Here is a 23,127-nt window from a genome sequence, read left to right on the forward strand (position 1 = left end):
ACTGAACCCCAGAATTTGAATCCCTACTGTCTCCAGCACAAACACAAAAAATTACAAGTTTAATATGTATCAATTGAATGTTGCAAATTTATAACACTGAGCAATATTTATAATGATGCTTCTTGTATTAAACCACCCTAAATAAATTAAAGGTGCGGTGTTGGTCTGTCATAATGAATTACACCCAAAAAATGAATCTTTAAACCTGTGTGAGACACATGAAGGTGAAATATTTATATGGACCAAGGTTTTTAACTATGAATAATTCTGTGTATGAAGACGTGATACTAAACTGCTTATTTTGGTTAAGAAAACCTCTACAAATTCATTTTTTGAGTCAAAATGTCAAAATTAGAAAGTGCCAGAATGTAGAAAGAACTTGTTTATTTTAAATAAAGACAGCATTTCTATTAGAATAAAATACACGGTGCATTCCAGGACAGAAGTCATTCCGGTGTAGTGCTTAAAGCAGTGGCAAGCCTCGTTTGCATAAAAGTCAAATGCGAGAAAAATAATATATTTTAAAGAGCTGAATACATTCGTTTCTAGGCATAAATAAGCGAAATAATACAAAATCTTTCATTCTTATGTACAAAAGAAACACCAGAGATGTGTGTGCATGTGTGTGGGCAGACATCCTGGCATCAGTGAGGCATGTAGCAATCTTCCTCGCATCGCTTTCAGTGTTACTCCGTGTTCTTGTAGTTGGTGAAAAGGTTGTAAAGCACCCTGAGTGTTGACTTCAGATTCAAGTTCACCACGTCTGCAGGACACAAACAACAGACAGAGGCTTGAATATGTTACCTGCCACTGTGAAGGAACACAGTATGTTTAGTGCATCATTTGAGAAACATCTCCATCTAGAGGATAATGTGGATAACACCATGAACAGGTGCAGACGATGTTACTCCTGGCACTGATTTGTTCTGGTACCTTCTGGTCGCGCTTTGGGTTTCTGTAATCCACCATCTTGCATGAGCTCAAAAGCAAATGTGACATTATGCACCTAGAGAAAAACGGAGAGAAAAACACACTAGGACAACAAAATCACTTAGGACCTCACCAGTCCATATTAGACCACCCTATGGCACGCTTACCTTCTGTTCGAAGCTTTCAGGCGTGAGGTAGAAGTTGTACAGCGGGACAAAGTAATTTTCTAACAATCCCATCAGCAACACCAGATAGACACCATCTGCAAACTTCACACACATGAAGAGGTTTTTAAGCGGATCTGATGTAAAGATCTGTGTGAGAGTTAACAGATGATGTTCATACCTGAGACTCCAGCTCCGTCACCTCCAGGTTCAGTTTGTTCAAGTGTTTATTCACAAATGTAATCAGCGACTGAAGAAACAGACCAGTTTTGGATAATCAGTACCATCGCACAAAAGATCAGGTCCCATCCGAAACCAGTTCTTACCGTTTTCACTACATTCAGTTTGTCAGGTGCGTGATCCAATAACGTGTCAAAAGCATCACGTTCTGAGAATGACAAGAAAATAAACAGTTTTTGGACGAGTGAAAATAAAAAAACATGCATGGGAAACCATCAATGAACCAGCTACAGTTGTCCAAAAACTAGACCTCTGCGTGATCCTTAAGAAAAATACTCGCCTGATCTTCCGATCATCATTCTGTTGGAAACAAGGAACACAAACTCATCATCAGATCACACATTCAAATACAAAAAGTGTTCAAATCATCTGTCACCAGATGGCCACATTGGAGCATCTTACTCTGTTGTGGTACTTGTGAGTTGTTTGGTCACATGAGCACTCTGAAGGATTCCCTCTTTTTTCTGAGACAAACACACACACTTCTGTAATTAGGCTTAGGTTATTTGATATAATGTTCATTGTCACACTTTAATAAACTCGTCGTACCTTGACCACGATCATCTTCACAGACACATGCTCAGGTAAGCGGATGGGTGCCGCGTAGTAGATGGCCAGCGCCAGCAGCAGGTACACGATGGACACCAGGTTCTTAGAGTGGATTGCTGAGGAAGAGATACAGATTTAATATCAACAATAATTATTTTTGATAAAATAGGCTCAATTTACTTTCTTAATAAAGGTCTCTTGTGCACAATTTATCAGTGCATGTTACATGAAATAATACATATATACATATGTGAACCTGGAACACAAAACCATAAGGTCATAAGGTCATAAGGGTCCATTTGTGAAGAAATAAGCTTTCCTTTGACGTATGGTTTGTTATGATCGGACAATATTTGTTTGAGATACAACTATTTGAAAATCTGGAATCTGAGGGTGCAAAAACAAATCTAAATATTGAGAAAATCAATCATTTTATATCTATTAGTTTTATTCATTTTTCATGATTAGTTTTATTTATGTCCAGTTAGTTATACATGCATATATATATATATATTTGTTTTAAATAATTTAATTTAACCATTAAGAAAAGAAAAGACTGGAAAAGGTTGTGCATTATTATTTTATATATTGTTTATGTGCTATACATAATATTTTATTAATATTTATTATTTATTATTATTATTATTTATTTATTTTCATTTCATTTTAGTTACATTTGTAAAAATTTGATGTGCTTTTGTGATTAGTATTTCTTTATATATATATATATATGGTCCGTGTATCTTTTGGTCATTCGATTTTCAATTTAAAAATGAATAAAGATAAATGAGAAACGGTTTGATTTTCGTTTTTTCGTTTTGTTTAAGAAACGGAAAACGAAAATTTAGCTGGATTTTTCGTATTTTTGTTTGTGGGTAAAAAATGAGATTATGCTTTAATATTTGTTTGAATGTGTGGGCGGCGCTGAAACGCCCCTTTCATCCCTTCTGTACTGCACCGACAAGCGGCAACCGGAAGCTCAGTTCATTTTCACCAGGAGAGAAGCGGCAGACAGCAGAGTTTATTAATCCTGCCAATTCTTTGCTAGTGGTGCTTGCAAGCTTTTTTATATATATATATATATATATATATATATATATTTATATATATATATATATATATTTTTTTTTTTTTTTTTTGACCAAACAGAAATTAATTTATTCAATGACATTTGAATTTTACTGTAAGATCTACAATGACAAGAAATGTGCAATTTTTTTGCCTACTAATTTTATTCTATGCCTATTTAAGAAAAACCTCACAGCATAACATGTTTTCATTTGCTATACAAACAACAGCAACTGAAGCTTTATCTTGTAGAGTGTAGTCTGCACTTCTCCGATCGGCGGATCCCGATCCACAGCTTCCATCCCGATAACAAGAGGAAAGAGCTTCAGCTCCGTCAGTTTGGGTCGTAAGACACCCTAAATAACATGAAAACTCAACAGGATTTGCTTTCTGCCATCTCGGTCTACATTAACTTCTTTCTGAAACGTCAGAAATGAACCAGGCTCATGCATCAGACGAACCATGTCTTGCTGGACATGTCTACTTTTAAAATAAGCCATTTAAATATAATAATAATAATAATAATAATTTTATATTTAGGCCTATGTAATTCAAATGAAACCAACCAGAGGTGCAGTGTTTCCTGTCTGAACTCATTATCTGTAATGATGTCACACCATCACTATATTCATACAGTCATCTACAGAATTCGTGAATTCAGTTCATAATTCTAAGTAGCCTATAGCCTATAATTAAAACATTTAAAGTAGACTAATTATGGGGAAAACTTAACTTATTTTAATATAAATTTTATTATAAATGTGGGGTTGGATTTTTCCCATTTAATTTTTTTTTTTGAATGGCCTAGAATAAAATAAGTAGGCAAAAAATTTGTAGTAGGCCTATATTTTATTCCATGTCGTTGTAGATCACAGGCTAAAGTAAAATTCAAATGGTGTTTTATGAATAAAGTTGTCAAGTCTGCTTTGTCAATAACTGCAGCAGCCGGAAAAATATAATATTATTTTTTATTTTATTATTAATTTAATTAATTAATTATTATTATAATTATTATTTTATCTTGCAAGCACCACTAGCAAAGAATTGGCAGGATTAATAAACTCTGCTGTCTGCCGCTTCTCTCCTGGTGAAGATGAACTGAGCTTGCGGTTGCCGCTTGTCGGTGCAGTACAGAAGGGATGAAAGGGGCGTTTCAGCGCCGCCCACACATTCAAACAAATATTAAAGCATAATCTCATTTTTTACCCACAAACAAAAATACGAAAAATCCAGCTACATTTTCGTTTTCCGTTTCTTAAACAAAACGAAAAAAACGAAAATCAAACCGTTTCTCATTTATCTTTATTCATTTTTAAATAGAAAATCGAATGACCAAAAGATACACGGACCATATATATATATATATAACTATTTTTTATTTAATTTATTTTTATTTTAGTTATAGTTTTTATTCATCTCCAGTTAGTAATATACATATATAAGAATGGGGGAAAAGTAATGTTATTTTAGTCTTATTTACTGTATATACTATAATGGTTTTAAATTCACTTTCCACTATTTTCAGTTTTCATTTCATTTAGTAACATTTTTAGTAATTTTGTTACATGCTTTTTGTCATTCGTATTATTTATAAGGTTTTTTTATATATATATATAATACTATATAGGTTTAATTTATTTTTTATTTCCATTTAATTTGATTTTTAGTTTTTAGTTTTAAACTCATGTCAGTTACTTGTACATTTCATTATAGCTTTATACCAGTTAACAAAATGTTTTTAATAGTTTTTAGTAAACAATAATAACCCTGGTACAACTGAATTGATATGGTTTGGGTGAACTATCCCTTTAAATGTGAGTGTTTTTCAGCGCTCACAGTCGACACTCCACTCCGTGTTCCAGTCCAGCGGTCTGAGAACCACATTAACAGCCTCCAGAACCGTCTGCAGCTTCTGCTTCTGTCCGATCTCTGACTGCGTCACCTCTGCCACATTTAGCTTATGACCCGACAGCTTCTCTGAAAGAGACGACACACAGAACGCCCTCACTACACTGAAAATACCACCGCAAAATGCCAAAACAGACAATGAGTACGAGTCTTTGTATTACCGAACAGTTTCTGCAGCACCTGCCCATCATACAGATCTTCCTCAAGGTCTTTCACGATGATCCGGTCCTCCTCAAGTTCACTGTTGATCCAGTCAATGAGAACCTGAGAGGAAGAGAGAATAAGGGTCAGTGGCTAGAATGGTAATTATGCAAAATGGGCGTGGCTTAGCAGACCAGACATTCACTCTATTATCATTTGTGATTTCTGTTAAGGTATTTACTGTTATTTACAGTTTAATCATCAAAATTTTTCACTCTATGTTTATTTTCTAAATTATAGCATTGTTGTTACTGTTAACAAATTTATAGTAAGCTAATTTTTGTTAATTGAAATAAATAAAACTGAAATAAACTAAAATTATTTATATTTTATATTATATAAATATTAGATGAAACAAAGAAAAAAATTGAAATCCTCCCTTGGCAACTAACTGAAATTATATGTTTAAGTTAAAATTAAATTAAAATGACTACAATTGAAAATGAAAAACAAAATTACAGTTAAATAGATATATAAAAAAGCAATACAATTACAATAGCACAAAACTAAATCACTTAAACTAAAACTAAACATTAAATGACCAATACTTACATTTAAATGATAATTACTAGTAAAAAAATAAAAGGTTATCTAAAATATTAATGAATGTCATAGTTGAGGAAAGAGATAAGATGGGTGGGTGTAATAACAGAGCTGAAACTCTAGGGGGCGCTGGCCAAACAGATTTTAGTGTCAAATGTCATGTTTCATTGGTGTTACTGTCTTCATCTGCCATTTCTGTTTTTCTTTTCCTCAGCATTCATTCTGAAATGTTAGTGTAAGAAGTCAGAAAAGGTGTTTTGTACCTTCTGGAGGTCTTTAAAATTGAGGTCTTCTCTGGACGTTGGGTCTAGAATGGTCCTCTCTGCATTTTCCTCTGCAGAAATCAAGGAGGAAAGAAGAAACTTTTTAGCACACTGTTGTTGCTGTTTTTAAAGACAGTTAGTTGTGATGATCCTCTAGGACTGTCTTGGGTCTGGGTGCATTTCTCCAGCTGTCTGACTCAGAAATCAGGGTGAGTAAGAGACATGGAGGAAGTGAGAAGTGTCCTCCACACCCAACACCACCACAACACTGGTGTAGAAGTTTTTAGTAAAGTACTGCTTAAGTGCCAAATTTATCTCAGATGTTTGCCTTTAAATTCTTGACTAAGAGAATAAAAACAGACACAAAATTAATAATGAACATTTGCTGAAGATATACTCACCCTCGGGCCATTCAAGTTTGTTTCTTCATCAGCGCAGATTTGGAGAACTGTAGCATTGCATCACAAGCTCACCACTGGATGCTCTGCAGTGAATGGGTGCCGTCAGAATGAGAGTCAAATAAGCTGATTAAAAACATGCAGCTTTTTGTTTCACATGGTGTTAACTGATGGACTGGAGTGGATAACTTGTGGATTACTGTGATGTTTTTATCAGCTGTTTGGACTTTCATTCTGACGGCACCCATTCACTGCAGAGCATCCAGTGGTGAGCTTGTGATGCAGTGCTACATTTCTCCAAATCAGTTCTGATGAAGAAACAAACTCACCGACTCATCTTGGATGGTCTGAGGGTGAGAACATTTAGAGCAAACTTAAATTAGTTATTTTCTGCAATAATCTAAAAGCCAATGAAACCAGAGTTACACTAATTTACACATATTACGGTGTCACTACAGCTCTCTGTTCTGACCACTTGTGGAGGAATGAGACATTCGATTGGGTTTAATGGATGAGAAGAAGCCAAATGTTACCAAGCAAAGTGTCCTCAGGGAGCAGCTCTGGGTCGGTGTGCAGAAGAGGAGCCATGATGGCGTTCTTACCATTTTCCTGAAGATCACTCACTAAGAAGACAAAAGAAGTTCACTACTGACGTACCTTCGAATGTATAGCAATAATTCAACACCATGCATCAAGATGCCATGGTTCTTCATGCTTGTCTGCATTTTTTCAGGAAAATATTTGCTTAAGCAATACCAGGAGCTCGCTGCAGTTTCAATTAACTGATCAGTGTGTGGTGATTAATCAGCTGATTCATGAATGACGCTCTCTCTTTCTCTATCAGTTTATTACAGTCAGTTTAGATCATGACTTGACATCTAGTTCTATGAAAAACAGCATCAGTTTAATGCACTTCCTCTTAAATGCAAACAGTCATCAGGATCATACATCAGAAAGAGTTCCTCCTGTGCGACACACACACACACACACATACAGAGTCAGCAAGGATGCATTAAATGTACTTTCCATTCATCAAAGAATCCTTAAAAAAAACAATATTAAACAGCAAAAATATGTTTTCAACATTGATAATCAGAAATGTTTCTTGAGCAGCAATCAGTATATTTCTGAAGATCATGTGACAGAATACTGGAGGAATGATGCTGAAAATTCATATTTACATGGAACAATATGACTTAACACAAACTGCACACAGACCTAACATTATTGCTAATATTTCAATACATTATAGCATAAGTTTTTACTGCCATCAGATGACCTTCAGAGACCCCTTAAAAGTGTCAAATGAACTTATATTTCATATATGAACTTATAGATTTTTTTATGTTAGTACTTAAAAAAAAATGAGAATGAGAAATGTTGCTTTGGAAACTAGCTGCAATAAAATGTTGATAAATAAATAAATACATACCTACATACATATACAATCAATGAAAGTCAATGTGGTCCAGAAACTGTTGGGTTACCAAAATTCTTTGAAATATCTATAGTGTTCAAAAAACTTATACAGGTCTAGAACAACTTTAGGGTGAGTAAATGATGACCGACTTTTCATTTTTGGGGGGAACTATCCCTTTAAGATGAATGAGAATCCTAACAGATTGCTTTTTCTGCCTGTGAACAGTACAGTCGAAAAATGACTTTAAGAGGCTAATAAAAGTGTCATTCATGTTTTGTCATCAATCCTCCATGTAAGTGGAAACTCATAAACTCATAAACATTAAGTTCCCGAGGGACAGTTTCACCCTGACAGTTCTTCATCCACCCTGCAGATCTACACAGAGCATGCAGCATCTTGCGCCAAATCTGCTTTTCCTGCAAGATTAAAATCATAATTGTGCTTTCCCCTCTAGGGCACCATGAAACATGCCTCAATTTTTAATGATTAAGTTCTGTCCATGTTTCACATACAGAAATAAATCCTCTAGGAACAGAAGCTATTTGTAGTAATCAATGCTAATATTGTGTCTTAAATATACACAATAAAAATACTATATATATATATATATATATATATATATATACACTGGTTATACATATACTCATAAGCAAATGCATTTAGATTTTTTTTTTATTAAATACTGTACATGCATTTATGAAATCAAATTGTTGAGATATATTATTGAGCCAAACTTTTGAATGTAAATAGCCATGTGCTAATTGCTAACCACAGTGAACATGCACACACTGTACAGGTTCTTGTGTACCAAACAGACCTGCTATCAATTCTGCCATTATTAGCACTTATTAACACAATCAGTGCCTATATAATAAATACTATAATATTTTATAATAATGTTTCGGTGTATGGTTTAAAAAGCACGTGTATTCAGAAATAAATATGTTTGATTTTAAATGAAATATTTAACAAGTGAATCTAATGTGGCAACTTACATCCGCATTCATTTAATTAAGATCTATGAAACTGCTGCATCATAAAACAGCCCAAAGTCTACCTTGCTTTCTTTTCTTCGTTCCACACAGAAGACCAGCCATGTCCCGTTAAACAGTACTGAATCCAGCTAATGTCCTGCAGTGAGCCTCGGTGGTGTGTGTGTGTGTGTGTGTGTGTGTGTGGCTACAGCAGTCGCACCGGCGTCATCATGTGTTATTTCTGTCCCTTTGACACCCCCCACCCTCACTGCTCCTGTTTCACGGAGGACGAGAGGCTGCTCTACACTCCACTATAATAGATGCAACTCTACGATTAGCACACTAATGAGGGACTAACCAGAACTACACTCGATGGAGAGGTGATACACCTCTGCTTTTTACAATATTGTACATCTGTCTTCGATGTTTGATCGAACACAATAAAATATTTGGTCATATTTGGTCTTCATATTCTAGTCTATAATAATGGATTCGACATTCAAAAAGTTTTTCATGCAACACATGAAATCTTAATGTTCCAAGATTTCCAGATATTTGATTTGTGCTGTGTAATTAATTACATTACATTCTATTCTATTTTGTTCTATTCTATTCTATTTTATTCTATCATATTCTATTCTGTATTAGCTGTTCAAGTTTTTCTGCGACACATTAAATCTTAATGGCTTTTGGAAAATTTCCAGATCTTAAATGACTGTTGTCTAATTGATTCTATTTTATTCTATGCTGCATTAAATATTCAAGTTTTTCTGTAACACGTGAAATGTTCATGGATCTTCAAAGACTTGCAGATCTCCAAGGTGTGCTGTCTAATTCTATTCTCTTCTATTCTGGATTAGATGTTCAAGTTTTTCTGCAACACATAACATCTCCATGGCTCTTTGAAAATTCCCAGATCTGAAATGACTGTTGCCTAATTTATTCTATTTTACTCTGTTCTATTCTATATTAAATATTCAAGTACTATATTAAAACTTCAAGGTTTGTTGTCTAATTCTATTCTATAATGGATTAGATATATAAAGTCACTGAGACATTTCAATTTTTGATTTAGGTTACAGTATACAGTATATTAACATTTCTGCAGTTCTGATTCATGAGGAAATTCATTTAATGAATTAGGTATTTTCAGGAAGTCAACAATCTGCTCTCAAAGCTGATTTCTCATGTTCAAATCAGTTAGTAAAAAGCTGCTGATCTGCAAGTGTAGTGGCTTCACTGACATGACACAACAAACACTTCCCTGAGAAATCAATACACACTCACAGCAGTGTTTGTCAGCAGTGTGTGTGTCTGCAGGTCTTGGGGAAAGTTATTTATTACAAAGACGACAAAAATAGCAGTCTGGTCAGAGGAATGGAGTTGCTCTTAAATATAGCAGCACTTATTTGTGCGATCATTGGGATGCTGGAGTGGGAAATGGACGCCGGATGAGTAACATAGTTCAGATGTCAAAGAGAAGATGATTGTGTCATATTATCAACCAAACTTCCTGCATTACACACAGTCCACAGTCAGTCTCCATATTAGACACTACCCATCATTAATCTCTGGATTATATGCTTTCAGTCATTTGTAAGAAAACATTATTATTATTATTTTAATTGATATGACAAAATTTGAAAGCTTTGTGCCAATCCTGTTTCAATACTCTTTCAGGGATAAACTAAAACCAATACGTGGGAAAATGAACAAAATGAAATACTTAAAAAGTATATATAAATAAAAAGTCATTACTTGAAAAAAAAATTACATTTTGAGAATTTTTTTTTCAATAAAATAAATATTAATGTATTTTACATATGTATACACACACACACACACACACACACACACACACATATATATATATATATATATATATATATATATATATATATATATATATATATATATATATATATTAATATATACAGACCATTAAAATGTGAATGGGCACATGCAAATTGGCTGATAATTTAGATTTTTTTTAAATAAATGATTTTTTGTTAACCAACTTAATATAAGTGGGAAAATGCTCCTTAGGAAATACTACAATCATTTCATACTTTCTTTTATGACTTTTTACATTTATAAGCACACATTTCATCATTATAATTAGTGTATTAACACTGAGGTAACTGAATTGTATTTTAGGAACTGAGAACTATCCATGATGACAATTAGACTTTTGCTTTCTGATGAAAGTTATTTCTGTTTTTTAACATAACAACACTTTTCCTCATATAGCTCTACATAAACACAGACATACATCACTGATGCTCAATTTACAAACATAGACAATAGTGATACTTACTGAGATCCATGTTCCCCAAAGCTCTGAACTTGTCTGAGGACACTTAACAAATGAAGCCAACATCAGCCAGATCTGTCAGTATCACTCACACACACACAATAATATGCAAGTCAACATCCTGACAGGCAAACATGTCCTCATATATATCCGAGGGTTTTCTGATATCAGCTTCTGCACAGCAGGGATGGGAAATGCTGCTGTCAATCATAACAACTACTGTACTAAGCTCCCGAAGAAAACAAACCCTTATTTCTAACAAAGGTCCACCGGATGGCACTATTAATGTCATGTTAACTCATGTACTTAAAACAGCTTAAATGAAGTCACTCATCTGTCAGACATTTGCCCAGCATTCCATCATATTTTCATCAAAAATTTATACAGCCAGGATACCGTAGCAACCAGCCAAATAAACTCTAGCAACCATTCAAAAACCGTAGCAACAATCTAAAAAAAACATTCAAAACAGCCTAGCATCCAGACAAAGCACCTTAGAAACACCATAACAACCATCTAGAAGACCCATACAACACCCTAACAACCATCCAGAAGACCCATACAACACCCTAACAACCATCCAGAAGACAACCAGGCAACACCCTAACCACCATCCAGAAGACCCATACAACACCCTAACATCCATCCAGAAGACCCATACAACACCCTAACAACCATCCAGAACACCCATACAACACCCTAACAACCATCCAGAAGACAACCATACAACACCCTAACATCCATCCAGAAGACCCATACAACACCCTAACAACCATCCAGAAGACCCATGCAACACCCTAACAACCATTCAGAACACCCAGGCAACACCCTAACAACCATCCAGAAGACCCATGCAACACCCTAACAACCATTCAGAACACCCAGGCAACACCCTAACAACCATCCAGAAGACCCATGCAACACCCTAGCAAACAGGCAACACCCGAACAACCATCCAAAAAGCCAAAACACAATAGCAACACCTGAAAAAACATCCAGAACATCCAAGCAACACTGTAACAGCCATTCAGAAAACCTTTGTAACACCCAAACAACCAACCTGAACAACCTACCAAACTGTCAAAACACCTTAGTAACACCTTAGTAACACCTTAACAATCACCCAGAACACCCTAGCAACACTCAAGCAACCATCCAGAACAACCATGCTACACCTTGATAACAACCAGCCAAAAGACCCTGGCAACACCCTAACAACCATCTACAACACCCAAACAACTATTGTTGGGTGTTAAGAAAACCTTTGATCCACCCTAGCAACCAGCCAAAATAACCTAGTAACACCGTAATAACCATCAAGAACACCCCAACACCTAAAAAGCAGCCAGAATACCCTAGCAACAAAAAAAAAAAACCTGAACATGCTAGCAAATAGCCAAAACACCCGAGTAACAACCAGACAAAACACCCTAACAACACTCTAACAACCATCCATAACACCCAAACAACTATTCAGAACACCCTAGCAACCAGCCAAAAAACCCTAGCAACACCCTAACAACCATCCATAACACCATTAGCAACTGGTCAGAAAACACCTATTTAAACACCATAGAAATATATCAACCACTTAACAGGGCAGTTACCCCACAATTCTAAACTCCTTTCAAACTGTAAATGTTTTCAGAATTCACAAACTCAAAACAACCGTCAGAATTTTAGCCGACTCTTATCTTAGTTTATCAGGCCAGAATTCAGCGTTTCATGGCTGCTGCAATGGCGCTGAATGCTGAAGCACTAAATAATCTATTAAGATTGTTTGAAAAATCCCAAAAAGGATCCTCCTGAACAAAGAGTCACTAAATAGACTTGAGCACATTTTGTCACTCCCGTGTGACTGTCTGGAGGTTAACAGGACAACCACTCTGTTCCACAATGACACACACACACAAACACACACACACTTTACTGTGCAGCTGTTCACACAGATGGAGACTGAAAAGGGTGGGTTTAATGTAAGATACATAATTAAAAATAATAATAATAATAATAATAAAAAAATGTAGATAGATACATTTTTAACTCTTGAGACCTTGAAACAATATAAGTAAACAAGACAAAGCTCATTCTTATCATTCTTATCTGAATAACCTTGAGCTTCTGACCTGGCTATTTCTGTCCCCACAATACAACTATGGCTTATGTTATGCTGATATAAGAAGAGTAAATCATAATAATTATAAAACTAAAATTGCACCAGTCCAGTATAATTATTTATATTAATAAAAAATCATACAAGTTGCAATGAAAGAAGCATTTTCATATATTCACAAATTCGTAAATTGATCAAGTGCACCACAATGGACAGCGATAAAAAAAAAAAAAAATCACTGCATGATGTCCTCATCTAGTTATATTATTTCCTTTTTCTTTTTTAAGTTACAATATCATGGAAAACATTACCTTCTTTCAGCTTCTTTTTGCGAACTAACGTTCCCCCCAGTTTTCCGAGCAGCGACTCATCCTTCTTCATCTTCCCCGGCTGTCCGGAGGGTTTGGTGGGACTCGCGGCCATCTGCTCCGCTGCGGCTTCTATAACAGAAACAGAACGAGTGAGCAGAATGAAAGGGGCGGGGCATAGTGGCCCGAAATGTGCTAAAATAATTATTTTACTGTTTTAACTTTTACTGTGTAATTTAAATTCATTAGGTATTAAATTTACTCAGTGTAATTTATAATGTGAAAAATATTGTCTAGATTGTTGCAAAATAAAAGCGGCGATGTCACGTGGAACGTGTTACTTTTCTCAGCGCTGTTCGACTAATCGGTTTACTGATAATAGTTTTTTTTTTTTTTATAGGGAATAAATAACTTTTGTATGCTTGTTTACCGGGTATTAATAAGAATTGATATACATTATTCAGTCTAGCGCTGTTAAATGTTTAACAGGAATGAAAACGAGACTGTGAGGGACAGAAGTATTGTGTACAACTGATTGTAGTGTAGTTTCAAAAGAGGCACAAGTAGTTCAGCTAACAAAACATATTTAGTCTTTCAGTAACGTAAGACAAAATCACCATAAAACAGTCTGAAATTTTTACGTTTTGAAAATCACGATATAGTAAAGGTATACAGAACATTATGAAATTCAACAGGGTTTCTAACCTAATTAAAATCTATTAGTATAGTATTATACTATAACACAATATATCACCAGTAAGACAGAAAAAGTTCTAAATGCGGTTCTAAATTAAAGATTCTGGCCATTTAGTGCCTCTTCTGAGTAAAGGTTTTAATTCAATAACTGGAAACAGATCAAACTGGTAACATTTGCCACACAATGCCAGTGGGTTTTGGAAAAGCATCACACGCAACTACAATACGGATCATGAAAAATAACAGCAAACCATTGAAAATAGGTTATAAAATGAACATCTCTCTAATGCTATTTAATAATAACCGTCTAATAATGAAAAACAAAGATTAAGAAAATATAACTTTGCATACGTACCCTTTGCTCTGGGTGTGGTGAAGACTTTAACAGAAAGCAGTACTGAAGCAGTGTAATATTAGGGGAAAAAAGGAAGTATGAGCATATTTTCACTGTGGATATATTTTGAGTCAGGCATTGTCATATCTGGAAAAGTGCTGTAACATCTTGAGTCACACCCTTAAAGTCAGTCATAGACAGAAACTAAACATACACACAACACACATCACCTAACTAAGACATCTAGTGTTATTAAATAAATCCCAAAAAGACAACTTCCTGCATCTAAAAGAAAATAAATATTTACATTTATTCATTTAGCAGACGCTTTTATCCAAATGAGGGAAACAAGCAGTTTATAATACATAATTCAAAATGTATAACATTTATAATATTGCTTACATCCTCAGATGGAGGTTTTGTCAGATTTAACTAAACAAACCCTATACAAGCAACACAGTCAAACAAAAATAAAAAAACTACCAACAAAAACTTCAACAGGTTCATTTTTAATGCCGTATAAAATTTACAAAGTACAAAAATGATTATTTTCCATAACTGAACATCAAAATGCAGGTCGTTCAATGTTCCAGAGGTTTCCATCAGCTTTCTGAAACTGCACAAACACACATTATTATTAATTTATTAATGTAAGAGTACATTAAGGCATTGTAAGGTCACATAACACATTTAATTCATCATGTGTGAACTTTTAGATAAACATATGTGATTCGCAAATCTGTTAAATTGCATGTTCTATAAAATATTTGAGTGAACTGTGGTATCACTGTGGTACCTGTGCACCGCAGCAGACCCCAGCGTTTCTGCAGCCTCTGTCTCTGCTTCTCCATCATCTGAACATCTTCAGGTTTGGGAGCTCCCAGGGGCCCGAGTGGAGGGACAGGGGCCCCAGAGAGGGCAGAGAGTGTAACCGCCAGCAGATCTTTGTCACAGCCCTGAAGACATGCAGGTATGACGATTTACTAGGAGCAAGCAACTCTCATACAGAAGATTATGACAAGTAAAATGAAATAATACACAAAACAAATAAAGAAATGAATGCAAAATAAATACAAAATGCGTTTAAATCAATCCATTTAACACATAAATAAAATGCATGTATTAAAAATTTAATATTGTAAATAAATGCATGTAAAATAAATGAATACATTTCAAATAAATAGTTTTTAAAACAAATAAATAAGCTATGTAACTACATTAAGAAATAAAACATTTTAAATTAAACTATTAGTAAAAATAAATGTAAAATAAACAAATACATTGAAAATTAATAAATATGAATAAAACACCTTTGAAATGAATTACGGTAACTAGAAAAATAAATGAATCCATAAAAAAAAAATAATGTATGTTTTGGAAAGGTTTTTATATTATTTTAAAAATATTATTATTATTATTTAAAATATATTTTATTCAAATATCTAAGTCTGACCTGCAGTAGGGTGAGCGTGCGGCCCTCTGCCAGGCCTTGGAGCAGACTGGTCAGGTGACCCCAGACTGGAGCAAGAAGAGTCTTTGCCCCACTGTCTCCAACAACCCCCAGCACCAGCCCGGGGTTAAACTCATACGCCAGAGGGAGGATCAGGCTCACAACCGCCTGCATAAATCCTGCCGTGAATCCCTCACCCTGAAGACAAGCAGGAAGAGGAAGTGACTTCAAAGACATAAGACGAAATCCAAGACAGTATCAGCTGTGATCGCACACCTCTCTCAGACACAAGGACAGACGGTTCACACACTTCTCTTCAGTTTCTTCAGCACAGATTTGGACTAGAAACACCTTCCTGAAAAGAAAGACACCCAATGCAGTCAAGGCAAGCTGAACATGTGATTTTGAAATAAAATGAAAATGAAAACTGAAAATATATAAATAAAAGTTAATAAACTTTTTTTTATAAAGCTATAACAGTCCATAAACACTACAAAAAAATCTAAAAAAGATTTAGAATTATTTTTAATTCATATTTAAAAAATAAGTGTAACACTAAAATTATCTTTTTTCAGAAAATATTTTTTTTCTCCCTAAAAATAAAGGGAACACTAAAATTATAATTTTTTAAATACTAACTTTTTGCATGTTTATATTTAAAACTTTTTTTTTTTGCAACTTTTTTTACTCATCCCTTTAAACAACAAACAATAAACACAAAAATAGATGCAATAACTGGCTCACCTGTCATCAGTTTTGATTGGTATATTCCCATCTCCGATAAAAACGACCAGCACCCTTCATCAAACACACAAGCACAGTATCACACAACAGTTCATTACTGATCTGATCAAGGTGATTTTAAGTTAATTCTTGTTAGTTTCTGAAATGTTGTACCGTTCAGCGAGGCCCATGAGTGCGTGTTGATAAGCACAGCGTACGGACAAGCTCAAGTCAGACACCGCGATGCATCCGTTACGCACCTGATGAAGCGTTACAGTCGGTTACCAAATACAGCACACAAAAATAACCACCTGATTCCTGTTATCACCTCCTCACCTTTCTATTCATCATTTGGTCAAGAACTGAAATGATCTTTCCAAGAGGCTTGAGGATGTTTTGGTCCGTTACATCTTGGAAATATTTATCACTACAGACAAAAAAAACGATTTGTAAAGGTTACAATGTGGCCAAAAAGCGTGACTCTGTGTGTTAATGATCTTATTTTACCCACCGGATACTTTGTACTTCTTTAGAGGTCATTTGGGAATCTTCCCCCAGATTTTGGCAGCCCTCAGGCAGTGAGACCTCCACACCAGGAGGGGGCGCTACGAGTGTTTGGACATCAGTAGATGTCCTGATTAAAGGTTCAGGCCACACAACGGTCTTCTTTGCATCGTTCTCTGACGCAGGTTTCTCAGCCTCTTTTGATTCGCTGTTCTTCTCATCCAGTCTGGGCCTTTTGGTGCTCGTACCTGAATGAGCCTCTTTAAGAATGAGACGGATAACATTTTTTAAGATGTCAGATGTTAAAATGACATTTAAATAAAAACTCATTTAAATGTCACTACAACTTTAAATCCAATATCAATTGCCTTCATTACAGAGATATTATCATTAACTAAAATCATAAATATTAATAATGGTTTTGATTGTTAAAAGATAGCCGAAATAAAATATAAATAATAGATGAAAAACTTAAACTAAATGAAAATTAAACAATTAAAAGTTCAAGAGTTGAAGCACTTAAATTACTAACTGGAAATAAATAAAAACTGAAACTGAAAGGAAAATAAATTAAACCTGAATAGTAAAAATTGAGGAAAACACATAAAATCAATAAAAATATTCTTAAAAATTGATAAAAAAAATAAAGTACCATAAAATAATACAAAAAAAAACATCCATTTAAAGTGAAAGTAAAATGGCAATAACCTAACCTAAGTGTTTTAAACAGCTCCAGTATGATGATTGAGCGCTGCGAACATTTTGGATAGATTCTAGTGCACTGAAAAAAAATAAAAAAATCACATGGCATATTATTCCAGCTTAATAGTGACAAAAACACATTGAAACCAAATCACAACCAATCTGAATATATTTACTGTTTGATGTCTCTAGGGCAGGATTTTAGACCAATAAGATCTGACTGTGGGCGGAGCTAACAGTGCACCTTAAAGGGATACTCCACCCCAAAATAAAAATGTTGTCATTAATCACTTACTCCTATGTTGTTCCAAACCCATAAAAAAGCAACGACAATACTTTTTTTACACGAAGAAAACAAAAATATTTAACATTTAAATATCATAACATTTGGTTGAACCGCTGACGGCAGATAGAGTATCGTGACGACGTCTTTCATACTTTTCTGGACCTTGACAGTGTATTTTACTTGGCAGTTAATGGGACAAGCCTCCCGGTTTTCATCCAAAATATCTTAAATTGTGTTCTGAAGACAAATGAAGCTTTTACGGATTTGGACCTTGACATGGCGGTAAGTGATTAATGACATTTTCATTTAAAAACATTTTCATTTTGAGGTGGAGTAACCCTTTAACTCATGCAAACAGCTCAACCAATGAAAAGCACTCTCCCCATGATTGACAGCTCAATTCACCTCTCACAAGGGGCTGTGAGCCCTGACAGCTGAGGGGCGGGATCTCCCAGAAGGGTCTGGGCGGTTTGGCAAACGGATTGGGCGAGAGAAGTCAGGTTATACCCTCCCTGAGAGAATGAAGGAAATCAATATGCACAGATAACAGGGCTTTCAAAATTAAAATGTGCTAGGATCAGCTTTGAAAAAAGATTTTAAGTGATAATGATAACGGACCTCCAGGACGACGCACATTTTGGCTGCAGCCAAAGGCATTAGCAGCTGTGTGAGGTGGGCATAGATCTCTGGAAGAGCACACATTTCACCCTGAACCAGAACAGACAGCAGTTAACTGAGATCAACCCATACATACGACCCATCAAACCTTTTTAGAAACAGCGAGACAGATGTAAGGATTTCAAAGATTCAAGGAGAAGTGAATGGGTGCCATCATAATGAGAGTCCAAACAGCTGATAAAAACATCACAATAACCCACAACCCAAACTCCATCAGTTAACATCTAGTGAAGTGAAAAACACCATCATTAAAGCATTTTCTGGTCAAAATATAAGTCCATAATCCATATAAACACTTCCTGTTGTCCTCTCACATCAAAAGCCTAAAGATGATTTAGTTTTTTTACAAACACACACTTTTTCGCTTCATTAGACATTAACTGCTGGACTGGAGTGGTGTGGGTTATTGTGATGTTTTTGTATCAGCTGTTTGGACTCTCATTCTGACGGCACCCATTCACTGCAGAGGATCCACTGGTGAGCAAGTGATGCAATGCTACATTTCTCCAAATCTATTCTAGTCAAAAAACAAACTCATCTACATCTACTTGGATTGCCCGAGGGTGAGTACATTCTCACAAATTTTCAGACAATCACAGATTTAAAAAGAGTCTCTTACTTCTGGGTCTCCGATGGCTGAATCAAAACCAGCACTGACCAAAACCAGCTCTGGATCAAACTGAAAGAGAGAAAAGAGTGCATCAGCTTGACTTCGACACTAAGAAAACAGTCTAATGGGCTAAAGGTTGTTCTCGTGTGACAGGTACCTCGTATGCTACGGGTAAAAGAACATGGAAGAAAGCAGCCAGATAGTCGCTGTTCGTCATGCCCACCTGCAGGAAACAAGCACAGCACAGAAACTATGTGACAACATCTTTGTTAAATATCATTTTAGGTGATTCCCTTTTAAAAAAGAATACTTTTTTATTGTAACCAGTGAGAATGTGTGATTAAATGCTGAGTTGATCGGCATGCACCGCTGGTATGAAATACAGAGTTTGATGGTTTCTGAGCATTGATTCAGTTTTCACTCGCCTTGTTCCAGGGGAGGTTCACGTTAAAACCAGATCCTTTGCCTTTCCCGACGCTGGTGTAGTCTGACTCGGAGAGATTGGGCCAGAAGGTCTGGTGCTCGTAACGATGCCAGGAAAAATAGAGCACACTAGGAAATAAATAAATATTAAGCGTGCATACCAAGGGAAAAGGATGTGCTATGGACATAATTGATTCCTCAGGTAAAAGTTTTTTTTTTAAGCAATCAGAGTTTTTATCTAATGGATATTAAAACTAATCTAATTTAAATAATTGTATAATAATAAACCATTTAATACAATTATGCATTTAGCAGACGCTTTTATCCAAAGCAACTTACAGTGCATTCAGGCTATACATAGTTTTTTTGTTTTTATTTTTACCAGTATGTGTGTTCCCTGGGAATTGAACCCACAACATTTTGCACAATGCTCTACCACTGAGCCACAGGAACATCTTGTTCATCAGAAGGAAGATGTACTCACCTTGGGTCCTCCTCAAAGCAGTACTGGACACCCTGTCCATGGTGGACGTCCCAGTCTACAATCAAAACCCTGGAAAATCCACAAGATCAAACTTATGCAAAACTTGTAATACTGAGTTTCCTTCAGTGAGTATTACAGGTGTAAGTCAGTGTCTGTTGCACAGCAGTGCAGGATGGTACACTCCTTCACCTGTTCAGGTTGTAGGTCTTCTTGGCATAAAGCGCAGCGATGGCCACATTATTAAACACACAGAAACCGTTCGCAGCGGAGCGCTGACTGTGGTGTCCTGGAGGCCTGAAGGTCACAAAAAGAGAAAAGAGGGAAGTAAACAAAATGTAGTAAATAAAAAATTGTGATTGTGCTGTCCACTGCACAGCACAGACTGTATTGTGTCCAAACATGCAAAAATTATGAATAATTATTTCGTTTTTTAACAAATAGTACATTTTTATAAATGTTCTTATCTATCTTATAATAATATATTATTTAAATATATTTTTTAAATAAAAAAAATGCTACATTTGAATATTAAATTCACTATTAAATTAAATGTAATTTTTATTAAATAATATTTAATATTAACAATTAAATATTCTTAGTACTACTAGTAGTAGTAATAATTTTATAATAATAAACATAATAATGTATTATTAAATTAATACATTAGTAATATAATTAATACTAAAATAACACTAATAAAACGTTTCGCTTTGGTTCAGTTTCAGACTAAACTTCAGAGTACGCTGGGCCTCTCAAACATATGTTTAGTGTCGAGTTTAAGCAGGTGGTCTTCTTGACAGGTATCTGCTCATTTATTTCCAATCCCGAAAGCAGCAGCTGTGGGTTGTGTGCTCACCTGACCAGTGCCATGCCGTTCCTGACCTCTCTCTTCATCACACTGTCCAGCAGCTGCAGTGTGGCGCCCACGGCCATCGTAGCACAGTGATAGATGTTCTGCGCTCACATGAGAAACTGGGTTCAGAAGCGTTCACGTCTGCAGTCACCCGAACCCAACCAGCATCAATGATCTGGACTTACCTGATGGAAATAGACGTCGTTGTACTGCTTCGAAAATGCCTTCAGCTCTTCCACGCTCATTTTGGGAGTCTGTTTAACGGCCTCCAGATATTCCTCACTAAAGTAAACACAAAAACCAAACTCAATCATATAGCAGTAGAAATGGGGCCTGGTTTCAGTTTAAATGCCAAAACTAGAAGACCTGTGTGCCAGTAAAATCTCCTGCTCGGTGGCCAGGCGGACCGGCACCTGTTTGCACCGCTCTGCCACGCCGCGAGTCTTCAGCGCTTCATAAGACACGGTCAACCGCTCAGGAACCTCGATCTCACAGGCTGGACTGGACAGAGCAATAAAAACATAGATTTGTATGAAAATTGTGATGCAGGCAATAATCATGTTTTGTACCTTCAGATCTACTGAAATCTGTTTTGTACCTTTGTGATACACTGGTAACCACCCAAAGCAGGTGATGATGAGAAAGTCACATGATGAAACACAGCCAATCACAATCAGCTTTTTAATAATAAGATACATACAAGGTACACAGTGTCATTCATTCAAGCACTAAACACAATCATGATGAGACTCATTAAACTGAAATTTGCAATAAACATTATATGTAACATTCAACCCTAATAAACATAACAGATAAGAAAAAAAATAAGAAAGTTATTTCAAAGAAAAAACATCATTTTTGTGAGCGTGTTGTGTTTTTGTCATTTTATTAGTTATCATTTCGTTAGTTTTTATTCATTTCAGTTTTCATTATTTTAGTACAAGCTAAACTAACTGAAACTGAGCAATGATGCTTTGTGAACTAGATGAAATAAACTTAGCTTGTTTTTCAGTTAACATTTATTTAATTAGAAATCAACTTATAAAACGAACTGAAATATCTCGAAATGATATTTAAATATAATAAAAATAACAAAATGTGAAACTAACAAAATGTTGAAACAAATTCACAGATACGAAAAACATTAAAAACCAAACACATGTCAGGTATGATCATTTGAACTCGTAAGGAATGATATGTAAAGGTATCAGATGATATTATTATCTTTATAATATTATCATATTTCATGTAAGAGGCGTAAAGTTACAGTAACGTTAAGTGATAAGATGACTTACTCTGTCCAGAGGAGTTTATAAGCGCTCATCTCCTCATCAAAGATCAGTGCGCTTCCTGATGCCATTTTAAACACTTTGCTCTGGGTTTCGATGAAAAACGAATGATTAATAACTGTTAATCACAGTAAATTATAATTTCAATCACTCAGGAAACAAGTGAGGACAAAGATCCTTCAAAGTGCGGGTTTGTTTCTTGTTCTTCGCTCGGTGATCGCAGAGCGCCTGTTGCATTACCGCCCCCTACCGGAGAATTACGTGAATTGATACAAAATAAAATAGAAACGCTCAATGCTCTTTACACTACAGTTAAAACGATTCTACACTACCTCCATTGGAAGAAACTTATTTTCATTTATTTGACTTATTTTGTAAAGCCTTGTGTAATACTGATCATTTGCTTGTGCACATGCTTGTACATGTTTCTTTTTTTTGTTTAAAATGGATTTATATATATATATATATATATATATATATATATATATATATATATATATATATATAATTTTTTTCAATAGTAATTTTTTTAATATCAGTCTTTTACTGATACTTGCCAAATTCATGTTCACCAAATTTAGTCTTGTATTTTTTTTTATATAAATACACGCTTCATACACTCTCCCAGTAGATGTTTTTTTTCAACAGTGTCCATCAATGTACAATTCAGCTCTGTATTTTTTTCTGATATCCACAGATATA

The 23,127-nt window shown here is 35.2% G+C and overlaps 2 protein-coding genes across 3 annotated transcripts; both read right to left on the minus strand.

The window, feature by feature from the left end:
- Positions 1–535: 535 nt before the first annotated feature.
- On the minus strand, positions 536–14,726 carry LOC113066634 (beta-parvin-like). 2 transcript variants are annotated; one of them, XM_026238571.1, is made up of 14 exons: positions 14,445–14,726; positions 13,397–13,522; positions 6,798–6,887; positions 5,867–5,937; positions 5,021–5,123; positions 4,788–4,928; positions 1,884–1,999; positions 1,737–1,798; positions 1,615–1,634; positions 1,421–1,482; positions 1,276–1,344; positions 1,098–1,199; positions 934–1,006; positions 536–763 (listed from the first exon to the last, which is right to left on the minus strand). In XM_026238571.1, the coding sequence occupies exons 2-14, from the start codon at positions 13,506–13,508 to the stop codon at positions 687–689; spliced, it is 1,098 nt and encodes a 365-aa protein (XP_026094356.1). In that variant the 5' UTR covers positions 13,509–13,522; positions 14,445–14,726; the 3' UTR covers positions 536–686. The 2 variants fall into 2 exon arrangements, with proteins under 2 accessions (XP_026094356.1, XP_026094355.1); XM_026238570.1 differs by having other exon boundaries at positions 13,397–13,525.
- A 194-nt stretch (positions 14,727–14,920) lies between these two features.
- LOC113066637 (histone deacetylase 10-like) lies at positions 14,921–22,538 on the minus strand. Its single transcript, XM_026238575.1, has 20 exons — positions 22,432–22,538; positions 21,503–21,637; positions 21,322–21,418; positions 21,140–21,237; positions 20,473–20,577; positions 20,284–20,352; positions 19,802–19,928; positions 19,534–19,599; positions 19,386–19,445; positions 18,707–18,796; positions 18,494–18,600; positions 17,814–17,881; positions 17,108–17,360; positions 16,933–17,023; positions 16,771–16,856; positions 16,618–16,671; positions 16,150–16,228; positions 15,877–16,071; positions 15,220–15,379; positions 14,921–15,039 (listed from the first exon to the last, which is right to left on the minus strand). The coding sequence occupies exons 1-20, from the start codon at positions 22,494–22,496 to the stop codon at positions 15,026–15,028; spliced, it is 2,019 nt and encodes a 672-aa protein (XP_026094360.1). The 5' UTR covers positions 22,497–22,538; the 3' UTR covers positions 14,921–15,025.
- Between the last annotated feature and the right edge of the window lie 589 nt (positions 22,539–23,127).

Source organism: Carassius auratus, chromosome 50 (genome assembly GCF_003368295.1).
Source record: "Carassius auratus strain Wakin chromosome 50, ASM336829v1, whole genome shotgun sequence".
Taxonomy (NCBI): Eukaryota; Metazoa; Chordata; class Actinopteri; order Cypriniformes; family Cyprinidae; genus Carassius; species Carassius auratus.